The following is a 22,197-nucleotide window of genomic DNA, read 5'->3' on the forward strand; positions in this document are numbered from 1 at the left end:
CCGGCCGGCTACGGGTCCCAGCCAGCGGCTCCAGCTGCAGTACCTGCGGCAGAAAGGTGAGGGTCGGGGAGGAGGACGCCTGTGCGCACCGGGGCGGATCGGCCGAGCGCGCGCTGTGAGTTCGGGGAGTTCCCTGGGATCTGATGCCTGTCCTGCCGGTTCTTGACTATACTCAGACTTCTGCCTCCGCCCCTCTTAACCTCTCTCCAGGCTCGCTTAGAGTATCAGTGGTTGGAATGGTTGGCTTTCCCCTTCCTCATCCCCCAAGTGTTTGTGGAGTCCCAAGGGGAGAGGCAGTCCGGATTCTACTTTCGGCCGACAGGTGCTAGGATAGTTTCGGAGTTTCTTGTGGTTTCTGATGCGTGTACCTGGAGGTTCCCATAGGACGCTGGGAGAATAGAGGCGACTCCTAGGTCGGTCGGTCGGTCTGTCTTTCTTTCTCTTTTTGTTTCTTTTTTCTTTTTTTTAAAGCCCGTCCTATCTAGCCACACCACTTGGACAGTTATTAGTGAGGCAGAATAATTCGATAATGCAGTTTTGAAACACAGCGTGTGAATTCCATTTCTGCCAGAACTTAAGGATCCAAGCAACTCACTAGGTGTTTATTGTGTTGTTTTGTTCTGTTCTCTCTGTGGATTAGTGGAGACTCTGCAAGCATTGGCTTCTTTACAGAATTTGACTGCTGGCACCTTCAGTTGGCACGGAGAGGTCGTTCTGAGAAAAAAAGCCTAGTTTCACCTGGGAGAGGCTGATTTTGTTGCTTTTCTTATCAAATTCTGAAGCTCATGTCCTGATTTTTTTTTCCTCAAATGCTCATCAGTGCTTGTCTTTCAAACACTAACAGTTATTACTTTTTATTTGCATAAATGTAGCCTGACCTCAATTTACAAAATTTGTTGAGTGGAAAATAGAAGCTAAGTCACGATAACCTTTCTTGGGAATAATGACTTTGTGCTAAATTGCCAGGGGAGAAATGAAAGACAGGTTATTGTATAATGGTCTCCTGTCTTCTCATTGTAAAATCAGTCTAGCTGTTGATGGTAGCTGACCGGCAGGTGTGGGAAATAAATCTGTCTGCTTTCTCCAGCCTGTCTATGCAAACAGCTTTTAGCTTCCTCTTTTGGCTTCCTGGTGAAGATTTTTTTCCTGTAGATGATTGTTGCAAGTGGCTTCTACCTTCTTCCCTCTGTGTAGGACTTTGGTTGGAGTTGTGCCACTTCACTTCATATTTGGCTGTTTCTCATGCCAAAAGTTCCATAGGGTGACAATTCTTTCAGACTCCAACAGAATCAGTTCTGAAGAATTGACTTGCCTTTCTCTTACCACAAGACTATTCACTTTTACTTACTGAGGGATTTGGGGGATTAGTAATTTCCTTTTGCAAGAGAGGAATTGGCAAGCCAAAGTTTAGAGAAGAAGGAAATGGTGAAGCTTTATAAGAGGACTTCGTATAAACGACCATTCTGCAATCGTTGACAAGACCTGTGAGAGTCCATTTTGCCCCAGTTTCATTCTTATTGCCTGCCTAGTTGCCAGCTGATCTTTTCTTTTCTTGTAATCAAGCCTTTTAAAGTGAACAAGGCGCCATACTCTAATGGCACACAATCTCTGTTGATAAACATCACTAGGATGCTAGGATTAAAGAATCAGGTGATAGATACAGTTGTCTGCTTAAATAATGTTGCTTGTTAGGTGATTTTTTTCAGGGTCAAGATATCCCTCCTAATGACTACTCTGCAGTCAGTTAAGAGTCTCATATAATACAGATGACCTGTGCATTAATTCTCCTCACTGTTAGGAATTTTGCTGTAGTGCTAATGTGGCACCTGTTTAGGTATTTAATATGTGCAGGTCCTTTGTTCAGGTGAGGTATCAAAATGGTTCCTCAGGAAATCTGGACTGTCAGTGTTTCCATGGTGAGGAGGATGAACTTTGGAGCTGGACTCCTGGGTTGATCTCCTGCCATGGTTCCTTACTAGCTGTGTGACCTTGCTATTTAACATCCTTTGGTCTCATTTTCCTGTAAAGAGGAATAATAATAATATTATTACCTATCTCGATGGCTATGGTGAGAAGTACATAAGCTGATGTATGTGAAGTGCTTAATGAATGTTAGGTTTTTTTTTTTTTTTGTGTGTGTGTATTTATGTGAGTGTGTGCTTTGAGAGAGACAGGTTCTCACTAGGCAGCCCAGCCCAGGCTGGCCTCGATCTTACTGTGATCCTCCTGCCTCAGCCTCCTTAGCGTTAGGATTATAGGCATATGTCACCAGGTGTGGCTATTAGAAATTTTTATTATCATACATTCTGGAATTCCTTAGAGAGTAAATTGGTCTCAGTTTTTCAGATGGCAATTTCATTTTTTTCAGTTAGAGGGGATGTGGCTGGTGTGAACTACTCAGATGTTGTTTATATCCATAGGATATTTACATCCTAGCAGATATTGCTGTGAGGACATTTCCACACTCAGGTCTGAAAATTATGAAGAACATATAATTCAGAGAATTACAGATTTCTAGGTACTGTACCTTAAGAGTGATGAAAAATGAGATGAATTTTTATATCATCTCATACTGTTATGAATGATAATTTGAAGAATATAGACATTTTAATTTATCTGTTTAAAGGAAATGTGTTTTCTACCATATATGAAAAAGTATTGAGTTCTTAAAATGAAGTATTGTACTTCGTAGATAGGCTACTGGGGGACTGTACATTTAAAGCAAAACCAGTATCAACACATTATAAAATGTGGTAAAATTATTGACTCTTAACTGGTAATTTACAAAGATGAGTGCTTAAAAAATTGCCAGCTGTTAAATTTATCATTAATATAAAAGATTTAAAAAGATTCTTGTCTTGCAGACTCACCCCCAGAGTAGTTTGATAATCTAAAATGTACAAGCCAGTTTTCAGGCAATGAAAGTTAACTACAATAGGAGCCAAGCATGGACATGTTACAGGTAGCTTCAAGGTTAAAACTTGTCTTACTGTATTTAACTCACATTTATCTTACAGTATTTGGACAGGGAAAGGACTCAATGGGTGACTTATTTGATCAGAATATATCACCTGGATATATACATGTAATCTAAGGCAAGAACCTATAACTGGAGGTTTAAACAGATGTCCTAGACATTTATCTTTTGCTAGTGTCACGTTGGGATTTGTATTCCTCTTAGCGTATTTATTATTTTGTTTTTATTTTCTTTACTGCTAGACTCTAATGAATTGAAGATGATCCTCCGAGAGCTGAAGTATAGAATTGGCATTCAGTCAGCAAAGTTACTTCGGCAACTGAAGCAGAAAGATAGGCTCCTGAATAAAGTACAGAGGAACTGTGACATCATGACCGCCTGCTTGCAGGCTGTGTCACCGAAGAGAAGTAAGTACTGGAGTGGGATTAGTCCTTTTGTTCCATTTAACTGCAATGCTAGTGGAGGTAGTGTAGTCAATGTGTTTTTTATTATTTTGAAAAGTTCAGCATGGAAGCTTGTTCTCTCAAAACTAAGGACAACTCAGACAGCTTCCTATTTTTTCAATTAAAATGAATACTTAACGTCTAATATTACAACCTTTGTTTTGTTATCCTACTTTGAGGTATTGCTTCATTTTGCCAATGGTTATTTTCATGCTATGCTAATTAAATTCTTTCTTTTTAAAACAGCATTGAATAGACATAATCTAAAAGGCATATCTTTTTTTCCCTTAATCACTATGTTGCCCTAATAAGTGAATTAACCAGTTGACCTGAAGGAGACTTTCATAATAGGATCTTGCAAATTGCTATGAAATCTGAAAAGGGCAAAATATTTTAACAATGAAGCCTGTCTCTTGGGTAATCCAATTAAAACTAAGAGCTGTGTGATTTGTTAATTGAGTTAAAAATAAACTGTTAAATTACTCATCCATCATAAAGACTAGATAAAAAACTTGTGACTTAATTTTATAATTCTCTATGCAATAGTTTTGAGTTTTATTCTGCTAACATTTCCCTATTTCTATTTTGCATTCTTTATTAACATGCAGCATGGCAGATCAGTGTGTTCAGGTATGGTAAAAATAGGCACAAGTGATATGTTTTAATAAAATGCCTGTGGTGGCTATTCAAGTGCATGTGAAAGTTGCCCTTTATTACTCCTTTACTCTCGCATTTTATATGTAAATTAATATATCCTACAGCTTTAAAAAAATTCAAATTAAGATATGTTTGCTTTTAATGAAAGAATTCTTAGGGCTTGACTAATTTCAGGTAATAATAATTTAAATACTGTACTATTTTAATGTTTATCATTGAAAGAAAAGTCTATTTTCTTTTTCCTTTTCTTTTTCGTACTGGGGATTAAACTGAGGACCTTGCGCTTGTGAGGCAGGTGGCAGAACTACTGAGCTAAGTCTCCAGCTCCTTGTTCTCTTATTATATTGTTATTTGCCATCCCCAAACTATGATTTGTGTTTTTCACTGAAGGAAGTTTTATAGAATATTACACAGGATGCAGGTGATTATCATAAAGGTATTATTATGGCCTATATCAAGCAGGAATATAATTGAAGAAACTGTCTTTGAATAGGGTGTTTTTTTTTTGGTATCAGGGATCAAACTTGGGATCTTGCACTTGGAAACCAGGCAGTGGCACCACTGAGCTAAATCCCTGCCAATTTTTTTTTTTTTTTTTAATACTGAAGATCGAACTCAGGTCCTTGTGCTTGTGAGGCAGGTGGAAGAACCACGAAGCTAAATCCTCAGCCCTTGAATAGGGTGTTCTTGAGAATCAGGCACCTATCTGAAATAGCAAGAGAAGGAAATGCGTGTGTGTGTGTATATGTGCACACTTAATACCTTATCTATAAAAGTTGACCTGTGGTAAAAGTATTTGATAGTTTTTCATGGGTCCTGATGATTCAAACATCAAATGAAAATTATTATTTTTCCCTTCTATCATGAGATTCCTTATTGATTTTTTTTCTCCTTCAAATGTATTTCTGTAAATGTGTGGAATTTTGTTGAATGAGAGAGTGTAAGAGAGGATTGAGCAGGAATCAGAAGACAGAGAAATATCAAGCTATGACATGATCATGGATTAGTGGAGTCTCCAGTGGTCACTAGGGACTGATGATCATTTAAAATTTAAATTTGCTTGATTAATAGGAAGACTGGCATTTATGTCTTTTTAGAGAAATATTCCCATAAGCACTCAGCTTCGCTTGTGAATCTGTGAATGTATATTTTTTATGTATGTTAGGGCTTGTCTCTCAATTCCAGCTAGGATTTTGCATTTCAGAGGATATGAGGTTGTCTGGCACCTTTTCTTGAGAGTTGAATTCCTACCTTGTTAATATGACTCTATTAAATTGAACAGAATGTTGTTAATAAACAACTGCATTAGAATGATTATTGTCATATAGTACTTTAGTATAATATACCCAGTGTCAAAAATTTGACTGTTATTTATCCAATTCAGGATTCTTAATGTTAGATATCTTGTACCTAAATACCCAATTCCACTAGTTGCATATTTTGCTTCTTTCCTCAAAGTCCATTAATAATTTAAAAATATATAGAGAGTTTTGAAGAATTGAGATTTTACTCTAACACTGAACAATCAGGCTTTATTTCTAGTAGTATATAGTGTGATGTATTCAAATAGAACATATTTACTTGTTTGTTTTAATATTCAAAATAATCCTTATTTCTGCTTCATATGAATTTGATGCTCATAAATCTTTGCATAAGTGACTTTTGCTTTTCCATAGCATGCAATAGAATCAAATATTTTCAGGTTTTTATGAAAATGGGTTATTTCTCATCAATATACCAAAGGGAATATAATTTTGAAATAAGAAATTAGAGTTAAATGTGGATTATGAATCAAAATGACTAAATCATTTTTATTTCTAACATCAATGATATAACCACTTAGACTTTATGGGCTCTTACACTAAACTTTATGGTAGTATCTCTTTGCTTTAAAACTAGGGTAGGACTGAGTATGGTAGCACATTTTTGTAATCCCATACCCTTCTGGACAGCTGAAATGGGAATAGAAAGTTCAACCCCAGCCTGGGCAACTTAGTGCCTTAGCAAGACCCTGCCTCAAAATAAAATAGAAAAGGTCTGGGTATGTAGCTTGATGTGAAGGCCCTGGGTTTAATCCCTAGTACTACAAAAAATAAAATAAACAAACAAAAAATTGAGGTGGGCATAAGAAAAGCAGGATCATTGTCTTTTTTTTTTTTTTTTTTTTTTTTTTTTTTTTTTTTTTTGGTACCGGGGATCAAACTCAGGACTTTGTGCTTGAGAGGCAGGCAACGGGACCACTGAGCTAAACCTCCAGCCCTGTAGATCATTGTCAAATAGAAGGGTATATTTCGCTATATATTCAAATGAGGAAAACTGTTGGTATATCCAGCTTACTACTGATAATAAAATTTAAAAATAAGAATAACAGCAGCTGTCATAATTTATTATTTACATGCCTTATGCCAAATTATTGCTTTCCTTTCTCATAATAAGTCCCAGAACATGTATCTTTAGGCACATTTTATAAAATATCAATATTCAGAAAGGTTAAGTAAATTGTCAAAAATGACACAGCCAGTGATGATTGAGAAGGAATGTAAAAATAAGAGCCTCAAAAAAAAAAAGAGCCTCAAAAATCCTTTCCACCATAAACTATAACATAAAAGTTTCTACTTTTTCTTAGCGATTAGATTACTCTGTAATATTATTGGCATATGACTCAGCAATAAGAAATTTATAACATGCAAAGGACAAAAAAATTTGTAACATGAAAAGGTTTATTAGAATGGGCTGCTTCTGCATAACTTAAATATAAAATTACTTATATGTAATATAATTTTATCTTAGCTAGATGTACTTTATTTACTATATCTTTACTTGGCTAAATGGATTATATAGAATAACTGTAGCAAGGTTTGTGGTAAAATCCATCAAAAGGCTTCAAGACAATGAAAAGAAAAAAGTAATTTGGTCAAGAGGTTGATTTTGATGTGAAGAATTTTATGTGGTTTGCTTAACCTGTTTTTCCTGAAAGCAGAGGGAGACCATATTAATTATTAACATTGTATAGTTTTACAGTTTTCTGCCTTGGTATAGTAAATATTTAAGTGAAATTGATTGTGTTTGTAAATTGGTATTATACCATGTACTAAAACCTAGCTGCCTCTTAAAAAATGGGATGAGAAAACATGAACAAAAAAATGAATATACATAAAATATTATCTTTATTTTAGTTGTGCCAGTAAATACAGTAGTTTTAGACGGTTTACAACCTCATTTTGGCATCCTGAATATAACTATTTTAAATGATTTTCTCAGACTGGTATCTTGTCAAATAGGTGAGTGACCTTTTGTTTCTCTGTGCCTTTGATGGCTCTGAAAGTGAACAATTTTCACTTACAAAGAATTCTTTGCGTATTTTAAAATTACAAAATACGTCCAGCTGTTCCTAAATATCTATCCAAGGGAATTGAGGAAATGTTTCCATAAACACCATGTATGAAAATGCTCATAGCAGTATCACTCATAATAGCCAAACAGTAGAAACAAAATCTATCAATGGGTTAATGGGTAAACTGATAAACAAAATGTGGTATTAGCCATACAATGAATTGTTAATTTGCCGTAAAAAGAATGAAGTACCGATTAATGTGGCAACACTGAATACGTTCTAAAATAAACACTGAAAACATTCTAAATCTACGTACTGTATGATTCTGTTTCAGATGTCCAGAACAGGCAAATCCATAGTGGCAGAAAATATATTAGTAGCTGCCAGGAATGGGGAGTGATTGCTAATGTATGAGTTTCTTATTGGAGTGATGAGATTGTTTTTGAATTAGATAGTGGGATGGTTGCACAGTTTTGTGACTATCACTAGTATGTACAGTTAAAAGGGGTGACTTTTATGCTGTGAATTATATTTTAATAAAAAGTGTTGAATTATAATATACTTTTAGGAACTTTGAAAAACACAGAAGTGTAAAAAGAAAAAAATCATTTTCTAAAGACAATCCCTTCATATTTTAGAATATCAAGGTTTTTATATGCAGTTTTTCAAAAGTCGCTGTAGTGTATAACATTTCTATATCCTATCTTTTTCATGTAACATAACATTAGCTTGTTTCATTGATACAAATTACTCATAAACATAACTTCTAATGACAAAAATAAAAATTTAGTTTTCAGTCTTACAGCATTGTAATAGTGAAGAATTTTCTTTCAGTCACAAGAACAGCAACACTATTCAAAATGATTATAAAATAAAAGAAATTGATTGGCATACCTACTTAAAAGTACAGGACTGTGCTTTTAGATATAGGTAAATAAGGTACAGATGCTCAAACAAATTGAGAATGTGATTTCATCTACCTTTACTTTCCTCTGTATTGCACAACACCAAAAGAGCCCAATAGCAGCTCCAATTCAGCAGTCTTATGGAAAGACCAGATTTCTTTTTCCCACGGTTCCAGAAAGTCCCACAGTTCACTTTCCTTCATTTTTTTTTTTTTTTTTTGGTACTGGGGATCAAACTCAGGTCCTTGCACTTGTGAGGCAGGTGCTGGCACCACTGAGCTAAATCCTCAGCCCAAAAAATATCCTATCCTTAGCCTTCTTGAATCCTATGCACATTAGGAATCAATAAATAACTCCTATTTATACATTTAAGAAGGTGATGAGTACTACAGAAGGAAAAGGAGCAGGTGGATTTGGAGTTGTTTATTGGTATTGACAGTCTTAAATTTTAACTGAGTGTATAATGGCTGTGTGATTTTTGTTTTCACTTTGCTCATGTGATTCAGCATCTTTTCATATGTTGGCTATTCCAATCTCCATGTTTTTAGATTCCTGTAGAGGCCCCTCTTGTCCATTTCCCTATTGGATTTCAACCTTTTTCTTATATATTTGTCAGTGGTTTTATATATTCTAAATTTGAACTTTTGTTGGTTATATGTATTACAAATCTCTCTTTTGATTTTCTTTTTGGCTTGCCTCTATTCCCTTAAAATTGTCATTTAATGAGCAATACTTCTTGACTTTTATAATCTCATTTATCAACCTTTTAGCTTTTTGCAGTGTAGCTTTCATGGGCAATGTGGCCTGTGTGGTCACAGGAAGTCCCATGTCAGTAGGGTCTCACACTTAGTTTAATACTCTCCTGTTGCTGTCTTAAGTTCTTAACAGTGTATGAATAGGGGCACCACAAATTCTGGAGCCAGATCTGCATTTATGGCTGGTGCTTTTTCTATCCTTTTTGAAAGTTTTTTTTTAACCCTTAATGCATGAAGATATGTTAATTTCTAGAAGGTTTATTTTTAATTTAGTTATTTGTGTGTGTGGTGCTGAGATTGAACCCAAGGCCTTTGCATGCTGAGCAGACACTCTACCACTGAGTTACATCCCCAGGTTAGAAGCTTTATTATCTTGTTTTTATACTTAGATCTAACTCCGCCTGGGAATTGATTAACTTTATTTTTATTATATGAGATAGGAGTCAAATTTCAATTTTTCATATGTGTAGCTAAGTGACCCAGCCCTGTTTATTAATGAGGCTGTCCTTTTAACCCTACTCTGTGACATCATCTGTGTAATATCAGGTTGCTGTAGGCGTATGGATCTACTTCTTGGCTCTTTCTCTGTTTTGTTGTTTTTATTTGTCCCTGAGCCAATGAGACAATGTTTAAATAATTGTGTTTTATTATAACGCTTAATATTTGATTATGTCCTTATACCTTGCTCTTTTTCAAGATTGTTTTGACTACTCTAGGTTTTTTGTGGTGAATTGCTGTCTTAATAACGTTTGGTCTTTTATTCCATAAATGTGGTATATCCCAACAGTATTTAAAAATTTAACAATATAGTTTTTTTAGAGGTATTATATATCTTTTCCCAAATATATTCTTTTTTTCTCTGATTGAGTTTATTGGTACATTTGAGGTATACAGTACAATTACATTCATCATTGGGATCTTTTACCTTTACATGACAGGTCTTGGTTCTCATTTTTTCCCCTTGTCCCTGCCCTCCCTTCACACCCTCCTCCCTTCCTTATTTACAAATACTTTATTTCCATTTTTTCATTTTCTCATTTTTTTCTTTTTCCTTATTATGTTTCTCCTACCCTTCTCACTTTTCCTCCACCTTTAGCCCTTTTCTTCCTATTTCACATTGTCAATTATATCATTAGGATCTTATGTACCCTTATAGTTTTTCACACCAGAGAAACTATTCAGTATTTTCACATGTGTGACTTATTTATTTCACTTAGGAGTGTATCCTCAATATGTATCCATTTTCCTATGAATGAATCTAATTTCTCATTCTTTATGGCTGAGTAGTATTCCATTTTATAGAAAAACCACATCTTCTTTATTCAGTCTCCAGCTGATGGGCAAATGGGCTGTTTCCAAGTTTTAGCTATTACAATCTGTGCTGCTGTAAACATAGGTGCACATATATCACTGTGATATGATTCTTTTAATTCTTTTGGAAAGATACCCAGCAGAGGGATGGCTGGGTCAAATGGAACCTCTAATCCCAGCTCTTTGAGGTATCTCCATATTGATTTCCATAGTGGTTGCACCAGTCTGCACTCCCACCAATATATATTCTTACAGAGTTGATGTTTCTGGACAGTATTTTAAATTGATTTTTTAAAAGTTAATTTTCTATTTTTTACTGGCACATGGAAATATAGTTTTCTATGTTGATTTGTTATCTGGTGATCTTCTTGATTCCAATAATTTATCTGTAAATTCTTTTGAATTTCCTAAGTATACAGTTTTTATCTTCTGTGAATACTGTTGGTTTGATGGTTTTCTTTTTTGGTACCGGGACTCAAACTCAGGACCTGGGGCTTGTGAGGCAGGCAGCAGCACCATTGAGCTTAATCCCCAGCCCATTGTTGGTTTTCTTTATCCCTCTTTGAGTTTTTTTTCTTTCCTTCTGTACTGGTGAGGACTTCTAGACAACATCAAATAGAAATAGTGGTAATGGGGTAGAAATTTTCTCTTCATGTTCAACTTCAAAAGGAAAGTTTTTTTTTTTTTAAATCATTTAAAGTACAATGCTTGCTGAAAGTTTTGGTTTTTGATACCATGGATTGAACTCGGGCCCTTGAGCTTGGAAGGCAGACACCAGAACCACTGAGCTACTTAAAGTTTTTTGTATAACTTTTTTTGGTACTGTGGATTGAACTCAGGACCTTGTGTTTGCAAGCAGGCAGCAGAACCCCTGAGCTAAATCCTCGGCCCTTAGAAACAACTATTACTGGTACATTGAAAGCTCCCTGTGTGCTTCTCCTTGGGTGATATCTCTCCTGTCCTCTGCCTCTGTGTTAACTGTTATCATCATGTTTTTCTTTATGCATTTTCCCCTTCCTGTATTTTTTTGTACTTTTTCCCTTTCCCAAGAAATATATGGTTCTGAAAAACTGACTAAGCCTGGTTGTGTAGGGAAAGAGTAATGTTGCTACTAGATAAAAGCCCTCAGAAGGTAAACCACTGTCTTTGGGTCTGATGTTGGGTTCCCCTGAGAGTTCACAGGAGTCTTTCTGGGGGGAGTCAGAGGGCATGGTTATAAAGGAAGCTTGTGATATCTGTTAGGAGATTATTTGGACCAGCTACTGAATACTCATCTAGGTTAGAAAGTAGCGTGCTTATTATTTTTGATTCACAGCTCGAGATGGCCTTGCTGCTGCTCTTAGAAGTAGGTCAAAGCACAACATTTCTGAGAGCATGGAGGGAGGAACAGGCATTCCATCAGTACCTTAGGAGATAAGCAAGTACAGATAAGAATTGAACCAGGTCTCTGGGGGCCTTCTGTCCCTACGTTGGAAGGGTGGCTGGATAGCAGGAAGTGTGTGTTGACTACCCTCTACACCGCTGTTCTGAGCCATGCTGCTCCAGTCTGCACAGACTGTGCAATATCCGGCAAACACTTCTCAACTCAGGATCTGCCATCACTCTCATGAGGAGGGTTAGAAGATAATTTAAAAATGATTTCTACTGGGGCCGGGGATTTTTAGCTCAGTGGTGCCGCCGCCTGCCTCTCAAGTAAGGTCCCGAGTTCAATCCCCTGTACAAAAAAAAAAAAAAAAAAATTTCTATTTACCCACAAACTTGGTTGAGCACAGTGAAGAACGAAAGTGAAAAACCACTGCTGTTGCTGGCTGGTGACTCATCTAGGACTGACCTGCTTGGTGCCCTCATTGTCAGCGACAGCCAGCAGAGGGAGCATTCTCTCTCTCTAAGCCCTTTTTAGGAAGTTTGTTTTCATTGTTGTCTCACCCTTGAAGGGCAGCCTGTAAATTAGCTGATAAAACTAAAAATGATAGCAGGATAGACAACATATGAAAGAAATAATACTACTAAAAGGGGGTATTTTATCATTTTGTATTTTTTAGAAAGAAGCATTTCCACACTACGTTTAAAAAAATCCTACATTCAATAAATACTAATTGTACATTTATGATCTAACAGACATAATTATAGGTACTGGGAATGTAGTAATGAGCAAGAGATTATCACTAATGCCTCAGAATTTGAAGTGTTTTTATCCTAAGCATAAATGTGAGGCTAATTTGATTTGTTTCGTTTTTTTTTTTTTTTTTTTTTTTGGTACTGGGGATTGAACTCAGGTCCTTGTGCTTGCAAGGCAGGCCACCGAACCGCTGAGCCAAATCCCCGGCCCTGTGAGGCTAATTTGAATGATTTTTCTCCAAAACAATTGACTCTGTAGAACAATTAACTGCATTTCCCCCTGTGCTAGATACTAAATCAATAGCAGAATATAAGATGATAGTCTTATACTGAATGCTTACTTTTAGAATTTTTACTTAAACCTTCAAACACCATTCTCTTCTGCAGAGAAATAGACAATTTTGGGGTTCCCACTTTGCTGTTCTTTGGAACCACTTGATTTTCCAAAGCTAAAAGATAGCTACTAACGCTTGGCTTGCACTTCTGGACATTTGGATTTAGTTGGCAGTGAGTGTGATCTTAACTTGGTGATTTTTAATCTGTATGGGCTATACAATGTGCAGAAAAGGCTAGAAGTCCCTGGACTATTGACAGCCCTCTGAATACAGGATCGATGGTTTATACTCCTTTGAATCCCTATTCTATAACATATTTGATGTAGAAGTAATCAATAAAGATGTAATGCTTCATTCCCTGGTAATTCTGCCTAAAGTATGGACATCACCATGATTCACTTGATTACAAACTTAACTCATTTGTCCACTCTCCGTTTGTCATTCTCCCCTATCAAAAGTCCAGTTGTGATAAAACACACATCTATTCATTCTTTTTATGCATCTGCAAAGCCAACTATGGCTGGAGAAATATACCATGTCAACTACTTGACTACTCTTTCTTCAAACTCATGTACACCTTTGGCACCTCCAGTGGCCCCACTGTATTTTACTGGTTGCCTCACGCTCCCTCTCTCTCATTCTGTATCCCATTCTCTCTCTCCTCACTCTCAGCAATTTTGCTTTGTATTTCAGGAGAAAATACAAGCAGTCAAAAGAGAACATGCCTTTCCTGCCTTGTATTGGTAGCATTCCTCTTATTACTAAGGATGAACTCGAGTACACTGGACCCATCTTCTTTCCTACTCACACTTCTTAGCTGTTATCTGTTCTTGTCTTTTATCTGTTTTTCTCTTATTGGATCATTCCAATTAGTACACAAGTCTACTTTAATTTATTATTTTAATATTATTACAATATTATAAATATTTTATTTTAATAATCCTCATTTTAATCGGAATAATTTTCATCTATTTTGTCTTTAAAATGAAACACTAAAGTCTTATCTGCACATTATTCCATTTTTCTGAGTCCCTGTTTACCTGTAAAATGCACTATAAGATTGGCCGTATTTCAGGAATGCTTTGAAGACAGAATTGAAAATACTTTGACATGTTAAATGTATACATATATTATAAATTTAAGGAAGTTATGTGTGCATATCTGCTAGATGCAGAGGTGAAAACATGAAAACATATAATGTCTTTGGTGAACTTTCATGAAAAGAAGATTCACAATGTGAGAGGTTTTCTGAATTATCAAATACAGAGTTGTTCTGTCGTTGAGTGGTAGAAAGATAGAATCAGAGTCCAAAATAGTCTCTGTGTATATAGTTTCTCTTTTCAGTCCTGGAATCAGTCACTTGTATGTTACTGAGGCAAACTACTTGTCATACACAACTTAAAGGAGAAAAGGTTTATCTTAGATCATGGTTTCAGAGGTTTCAGTTCATAGTTGGCTGGTTCCAAGGCAGAAATAGCATACTAATGGCAAGAAGGAAAGCTGCTTACCTCATGGCAGCCAGAAAGCAGAGAGAACAGGAAGAGAGCCAGTGAGAGAGGAAGGGCCTGGGGACAAAAATTTACCCCTTCAATTTGTTCCCTTAATGACTTACATTCTCCAACAAGGCTCTACCTCCTAAACATCAGTTTTTTTTTTGGTTTTTGTTTTTGTATTTTGGTGTTTTGGGGCATGGTCTTGCTACATAGTTCAGGCTGGCTTTGAACTCACTATGTAGTCTAGGCTGGCCTCAAAACTTGCCTTAGCCGCTAAGCACTGGTATTACAGGCATGTACCACCATACCTGGCCAAACATTCAGCTTTGAATTCATTAGTGTGTTAATCCACTAATGAGATGAAAGCCCCCATCTCTGAACACATGAGACTTTTGGGGGACTTTTTTTTTTATCCAAACCATATAATATTCTGCTCTAGTTCCCAAAAGGTGCATGTCCATCTCATTATGCAACATGCCTTTAGTTTATCTTCAAGAGTTGAAAGTCTCAACAATTCAAGAGCTGTTCAACAGTCCATGTCCAAAGGCTCTTCTGAGATTAAAGGCAAACACTTACCTGTGAGCCCCTATTAAAAACAAATAAGCTGTATAATTCTAAAATATGATGGCACAGAGTAAATATTCCTGTTCCATAAGGGGAGAATATGGGAGTAGGAAAGAATTGGATCAAAGGAAGATTGAAAAGCAGCAGGGTAAACATTAAATCCTATAGCTTCATGCCTGGCATCTAGGGCATGTAGTGACGTGTGACCCCCAAAGGGCTTGAGTAGCCCTGCTGCTGTGGTCTTCTGGTTGCAGCCCACATGGCCTCTTTTGGGCTGGGTCTGTGCACTGTCTGCAGATTATCTCTAGATATTCCATGTTTCTGGCATCTCTAACTTCTGGGGTCTCTACTGCGGGTTCACATGTCAGTCTCTTAGAGGCTTTCAGGAAGAATTTCAGTCTTGTCACATCTTTCCTGGCCTCCCAGGCCTTCCTTTTGAAATCTAGATGGAAGTTTCCATGACCTCACAACTCTTGTATTGTGCATGCCTGCACAATCAGCATTATGTGAGCAATGCTAAGGTTTGCCACCAGTGCAAGCCATTGTTGGGCCCTCTTGGGCCATGGCTGCAGTGGCTTTTGAGTGCCCAGATGGCTGAACGCAGAGAGATACCTCCTTAAGCATCTGTAAGTGAGCAGGGCACCCTGAGGCTGTCTTCTCAAAGTGAGTCTTTTGCTTTGTACTTTTATACCCTTAAGTCTACAGTGGGTGGTGTTTGACCAATTCCTTAGGTGTCCACAAGGTATCTTTCCTATCATTGTGCAGCACAGTTACTGGCTTCTTTTTTTTTTAGGATCAGACAGCCTTTATTGGATACATTTTCCCATGTTTAATCAAAGAAAAGATTTTAGTATTGGAAAGTGTCATTTTATTGTCAATTTTTTGTTTCTTATCTGAGTGTGAAATGAGGACTTCCTTTTTTTGAACCCGTCTCTTAATTAAACTGCATAGTATTGGTATTTGCCATACTAAAGGTTTAAGTTGCAGAAGCTAATCAATAAAACTTTTACAGTTCCTCAGCTGTGAAACCCTTCCCATTCCCTGTCGACCACCCAGAGTGACCTCTCTCCCTTCTGTCCCTATTCAGCCTTATTGCACGAGATACTTTTTCAATACTCATTAGAGGTGGTTCTGTACTTCTGCCTTTCTGTTTATGCATCTTCTCTCCTGCACTAAGCTGCTTAGCATTTATATTAAGTAGTAGCCCCCCAACCTACTTGATGTGAACTAGAGGCAAGTCATCACCAAAGTCCATTTGGATTGAGAATAATGCAAATTGACACACAGCTACAACATTGAACTTTAACATATAATACAAAACGTATATTGACTTGCCAGTCTTTTTTGTATAGTTGTGAAGCCTGCCCTTTAAATACTATGTCTTTGTAACTTTAACCTATAGTGCATTACCTTGAATGGAGACCCAGTCCGATAATATTGTCCAAGGGAGAGCTAAGTGGTTTGTGGCACTTAGCAAGCATCTTAATTTCTCTTCTGTACTGAAAGCCCTCTGTGTTTCATCTTTCCTGTTCATGACATATTATAGGGGAACCTTTTTGCTTTCTGCTTAAGGTTTTAAATTCTAAAATTATACCAAAGATAGGCTGAGGATGTAGCTCAGTGATAAAGCACACACTTAGCACATATGAGGCCCTGGGTTTGATCCATAGCACCACAGACACATAAAAATAAAATAATGAGGTAAAATCCCAGGGAATTTGGCTTTTGGGTCTGGGACAGAAGAGATGGTTCTTTCTGTGACAGTTGGGAATGTAAGTCCCTAAGGGGGCAACAATGGACACACTTTACAGGAACTCTGCCAGTTCATTGGAAAGCATGAGCCACCTCCCTCTGCTCTTTGGATTCTACCAGTTGTGTGTGTGTGTGTGGTCACTCTCTGGAGACCTTGGTAGTGTTTGTGCCTTTTTGTGTAAATAGTATGATTTTCTGACTAAATGAAAAAGCTCTTGTGTTGTGAATGATATTCTTTTTAGTCTCAGGATATGGCTTCCACACCTAATACTTCTCTTCCTTATCAGCATGGTTCTGTGTGAGCTCTGTCCACACACCATACAGAAGCCACACTGCCTTATTAGGGGCACACCAACACCAAAGACATCTCCAACTCTTTATGTACTGGTTAGCCAACGAAACAGCTATCTTGGACCTTGTTTGATCAGAAAGAACAGATTGTACTTAATTGAAGTGAAGAATAAGAAGACAAAAATATCTGTCAACCATTCATGGGCCTATGAGATTTATCATCTTTTTAGACCATCATGGCCTATTGATTTAACTATTATGAATCTGTCAGCAGTTTTTTATTAAATTGATAAGGGAAACACTTCCTTTAAAGTCTAGTCATTCAGTGAGTGATGGTGGCACCTACACAGACCAAGGAGCAACCACAGATGGATTTGAAATTTAACAATTTGGTAATACAGGACAGTTGGACTTAAACAACAACAACAACAACAACAACAAATTACCTCACTAGCATTAATCCCTTTAAAATTTAAGTCTACTTTCTCATTAGAAATATTATTAATAATTTCTCATCAGTGTTCATAAGCTTAACTAGTATGCTTCAATGTAAGAAACCTAAAATTCCATGAATACTTAATATTAAAGTAATAAATTTCCAACAGATCCAATTAACATATACAAGTAAGTAAGTGGTGGGGGACTTAATTTAAATTATCAGTTCTAATAAAGCCATCAAAAGCCTTTTTGTTTTCTTTGTCTTTGGAGGATTTAGGTTAAGAACAGAGGACGAAAAGTTCACGTTGGCAGTTTCTAAAGTTATCAGAATACCTACAAAACCCAAAGAAGTTCTGATAGTTTTGCCATCCAACTCAGAGGCAGACTTTGCCGAACAAGAAATAGTCTATTCCCTGAGGATTCATTTCAGGGTAGCATGGAGTCATCTAGAAAGTTCCAGTAAAACCTCTTCATGGGAGATTTCAGTTTAAGGCTTGCATAAGTGAATTTCTGAGGGTCTTTGATATACATTTTGCAGGTATTGGGATCTACCACAGCACATTCACTCTAGAAATGAAGATCCCTAAAGAAGCCTTTGGGTCTTGTCACATTTTGAAATTTGGAACGCACAGACAGATCACAGAACAGAGGGTGGAGCAATCAAATCTTTCCCATCTCTGGGAGGTGTTCCTGAGTCTGTTAGAAATAAACATCTAGGGCCGGGGATTTAGCTCAGTGGTTCTGCTGCCTACCTCGAAAGCTTAAGGACCCGAGTTCCATCCCTGGTACCAAAAAAAAGAAAAGAAATAAACATCTGGAATTTATAATACTGGGTGTGTGGACGTCACCAGCCAAGTCCCCCTGCTAGAGAGAGAGAGTGAGTGCCAGGCAGAGGGAGCCTTGTAGGCTTTGGTATGTATTGCTTTAATTGAGTTGCTCCCTGGAGCCAGTTGGAACCAGCTGAGAAAGCTGTTCAAACTTCTCATGTTTAGAGTCCTGACAGAAAGCTACTAAGAAAAGGAGAATATTCCCAGACACCTCAAAAGCTTGAAGAGCCCACTCTTTCTGATGATTACTTTGTATTAGTTTTTTTTAATAATAAAAAATCAAATGATATACTTATAAAATGGATACATCTTCCTGAGGAAAGCATTTTATATCATTTCCCTAGTTAATCATTTCTCTCTTTGCAAACCACTGGTTTCAGAGTCATTATTTGGAGCCCAAGTTTGGTTCTCAATGTTTAGCTGAACTAAAGGAAATAATATTTTTTTATTTTACCTTTCTTCTGCCTTTTCCTCCTGAGGTGGTGTTTTCTCAGATGCAGAGCAATTGCCTTCTTCAGGCTTCCCTCAATTCTCCTCTCAGGTAGATTTCTCTCTGATGCGTATAATGTGCCCATTTAAATTTTCAGAATTAACTGTTAAATCTCCATCTTGATTAGGCAATTCCTTAATCATGCCTCTTATCAGCTCGTCTCTACTTTGTCTGATGGATAGCTTCCCCTCTAACACTGCTGAGGATTCTCTAAATTTGTCACTGGTCTTCTATTTCCTCCATTTCCAAGGCTTGAAGATTTTACAGATTGTGGACAGTTTCCCCTTTCTCTTAAAGGGCGGTGTCTGGGGACCAGTTGGAGGGCCATCTGAGTTTGCTATGGAAGCTCTGCCAGTCCATCAACCTGCTAAGGCCTGGCCCATGGCCAGGCCTGCAAGGCTGGGGTGGTGATCACACTGTGCAGGCTGCTCAGATCGTGGGTCCCCTCACCCACCCGTGGCCTTGCACGCATTCATGTCCCAGTCCAGCCCACATTACACGCCTGGGTCCCCATGGCTTCTTTTCACTGTCACCAATCTCTTTAGTGACTGCATTTTGTTTACTCCACCTTTACAGAGACTTTTTTTCTGGCTACACTGCAAATTTTTTCAGATATTTCTGTTCTTTGCTGCAGATTTTCACTGTAGATCTGGCCAAAATCAGTGAGAAATAGCCATGGCAGTACTTGAATGTTGTACTGCCTTGAATTTCCTCCATTTGGTCTGTCACCCTTTAAATTCAGCTGCACATAGTCTTAGGACACAGACAAAATGTCGACAAATTCTATGTAATTTGAATGGCCTTTAGTCCAATTTCCTATAGAGTATTCATTCCTATCCTTAGGAGCACATTTTTACTGTTGGCATACCTATCAGCATTCTTCCCCCCCTCCCTGAGATAGGATTTTGCTGTGTAGTCCAGGCTGGCCTTCAACTTGCTGTTTAGCTCAGGTTGGCCTCAAACTTGCAGGGATCCTGTGGCCTCAGCCTCCAGAATGCTGGGATTACAAGTGTGAGCCCACCACCGTAGGCCTAATCTTTTGAATTCTTACCCATCAAGTTCTGCACACTGCATTTTAGGCTTTGTCCACCCTGATTTTCCACTCTTTTCCAAACTCCTCCCCCAAACCAGTTCTGAAGGTTCCTGAACCACATAGTCAGATACAGTCACAGCAATAATCCTCACTTCTTGGTACCAGTTTTCTATATTAGTTATCTTCTTGTTGCTGAAACAAAATACAACAAAATACCTAACATACACAGCTTAAAGGAGAACAGGTTTATTTTGGCTCATGGTTTCAGAGATTTTAGTCTGTGACTGGCTGGTTCTAAGGCAGAAATAGCATGGAGAGGGAAAGCTGCTCACCTCATGCTAGCCTGGGAAGAGGAGGGGGAGGGGCAGGAAGGGAGAAGTAGGAGCAGGAAGGAAGAAGAGGAGGGAGAGAGAAGAGGGGAGGAAAGGGAAGGAAAGAAGGGAGAAAGGAAGGGGCTGGGGAAAGGAATAACCATCCAGGTCAAGCGTCCAGTGACCTACTTTCTCCAACCAGGGCCTACCTCTTAACAGCACATTTAATTAAAAACAACTCAGTCCGGGGATTTAGTTCAGCGGTTTGGTGGCCTGCCTTGCAAGTGCAAGGACCCGAGTTCAATCCCCGGTACCAAAAAAACAAAAACAAAAAGCTTCTCAATGGATCGATCTGTTTCTGAAGTTAGGGCCCTCTTAAATTAATCATCTCAAAGACTCACTGCTTGAACACATGAGTATTTTGGGGGCCATTTTTTATGCAAACCTTAACAGTCCTCTTTGGGGCCATTTTTCAGGCCACAGTCCATGCCCCAGTATGTGCCAGGCTGGACACTGGCTCAGGTCCATTGTCTGTGGGCAGGCAGGGAGACAGGTGAGAGGAGCCTGGGCTTCTGGGGTTGTGTTGTTGGAGAACTGATAGGCACGAAGAGGGAATGTTAGTTAGGAGTCCGGGGTTCTGGATCCATCTCACTTGGTCTTGAAGCCTGACTCTGCCATTAACTAGCTGTGGAATCTCATGCAAGTTCCTTAACCACTCTGAATTTCATTTTTCTCAGCAGTAAATTGAGGATAATACTTCATGGAGTTATTGCAAGAGTTAAGTGAGTTAAAGTGTAGAAAATGTTTACAGCACTGGCTGTGTCCTTTACTATTGTGCTATAAGTGCTGCTTCATGAAGCTTCACAGTCTGCCTTTTTACAAGTACTTTCATATGTGCCTTTTAAAGGTCACTTAAGGTTTCTGGGGTTTTTGACATTTAAATAAAAACTAGTGAGGTGGGATTATTTGAGGAGATGTTGAATAATTGCAGTTAGGGATTTAAAACTCTTTTAGCTATTTGGGAAAGGCTTGCAAACTTTTCTCCAAAAGCATGCAAAGAGATTGTTCCTCCTTTGTGTGCTTCAGTTGAGAATATCATAAGTAAACATTTTTTGGAGATTAATTTTAAATTAGATCTACATGTAAAATATCAATGAGGAAGAAAGGTGAAATCACTAAAATCTGTGAAGCATCAGGAGACATTTCAAAGGAGTAGGATTCAAGAGGATGGCAAGAAATGTGCCATGTGGGCAGGGGCAGGGAGTGTGGGAGAAATTCCAGGCAGAGAAAACAGAGCAGAGGCTATGTGAGCAGCAGGTATATGTGATACTCTTAGTAATTTATTGTTGCCAGATAGAAGATTTGGGGCCGGAGGGAAGTGGTAGTTGAGACTGGAATTGAGATTGTATCCTCTAGCAGCAGCATCACAGAGCACACGAGTGACATGACTGGATTTCATGTTTCAGAGGTCTTTTTAGCAGCAGTGAGGACAGGCTGGAGAGGGTGAGTGCATCTGTGTAGTATTAGGAGGAGGCCGACGTAGGAAGGCGCCCCATGAGTGGAGGAAAGACATTCAGCTACTTCCTAAGGCAACTACATAGTGGTAGAGAGGATGCTGTGGGGAAAGGGGCAATCTAGGTGGGCTTGGGTAAGGTGTGGGTGGTTCCATATGTGCTGACAGCTGAGAGCCTTTCAGGGAACCACCAGGACTGCTAGGGAAGAATGTGGATCGACTAGGAAGGACAGAACCCTGGGAGAGTGGAGCTCACAAAGGAGTGCAGTGTAGAGGAAGTTGTTGGATGGCGGAGGTAGAGTCTCCTTCAAGGAGATAGTTTTTTATTTTCTGTAAAACAATTTTCAAGAACACCCACTCATGCACACACATACAATTATAGAGAGAAGTCGAACAGGACTAGGGAAGGGAACTAGATTTTTGCTTTTTAAATGTGATGATAGAGGAATTTTTGTTGTGGTAAAGTGATGGGGAAAGAGGCCACAGTATACTTTGTTTACACAGCAAGGGTGTTGCCATTCTGAAGTTTTTGGTCACAAAATGGGATGAGGATTAGACATGCTCTGTGTTCCTAGACTAGATCTTTATCTGGCCCTTGTCGGTTAGAATGAACTAACCTTTTTTCTTCTGTACCCTATTCTTACTATACT

General features: G+C 38.1%; 1 protein-coding gene across 2 annotated transcripts in view; it reads left to right on the forward strand.

The window, feature by feature from the left end:
- Positions 1-9: 9 nt before the first annotated feature.
- Positions 10-22,197, forward strand: part of Tbc1d30 (TBC1 domain family member 30) — an 89,521-nt gene continuing 67,333 nt past the window's right edge. The window contains exons 1-2 of one of the 2 annotated variants that reach the window (XM_033763759.1): positions 10-56; positions 3,220-3,384. In XM_033763759.1, coding sequence (XP_033619650.1) covers positions 3,237-3,384 — 148 coding nt within the window. In that variant the 5' untranslated portion in view covers positions 10-56; positions 3,220-3,236. The remainder of the gene's footprint in view (positions 57-3,219; positions 3,385-22,197) is intronic. The other variant, XM_033763760.1, reaches the window with a different exon arrangement.

This window comes from Fukomys damarensis, unplaced genomic scaffold, assembly GCF_012274545.1.
Source record: "Fukomys damarensis isolate Sample0158 unplaced genomic scaffold, DMR_v1.0_HiC HiC_scaffold_15, whole genome shotgun sequence".
In the NCBI taxonomy this organism is placed as follows: Eukaryota; Metazoa; Chordata; class Mammalia; order Rodentia; family Bathyergidae; genus Fukomys; species Fukomys damarensis.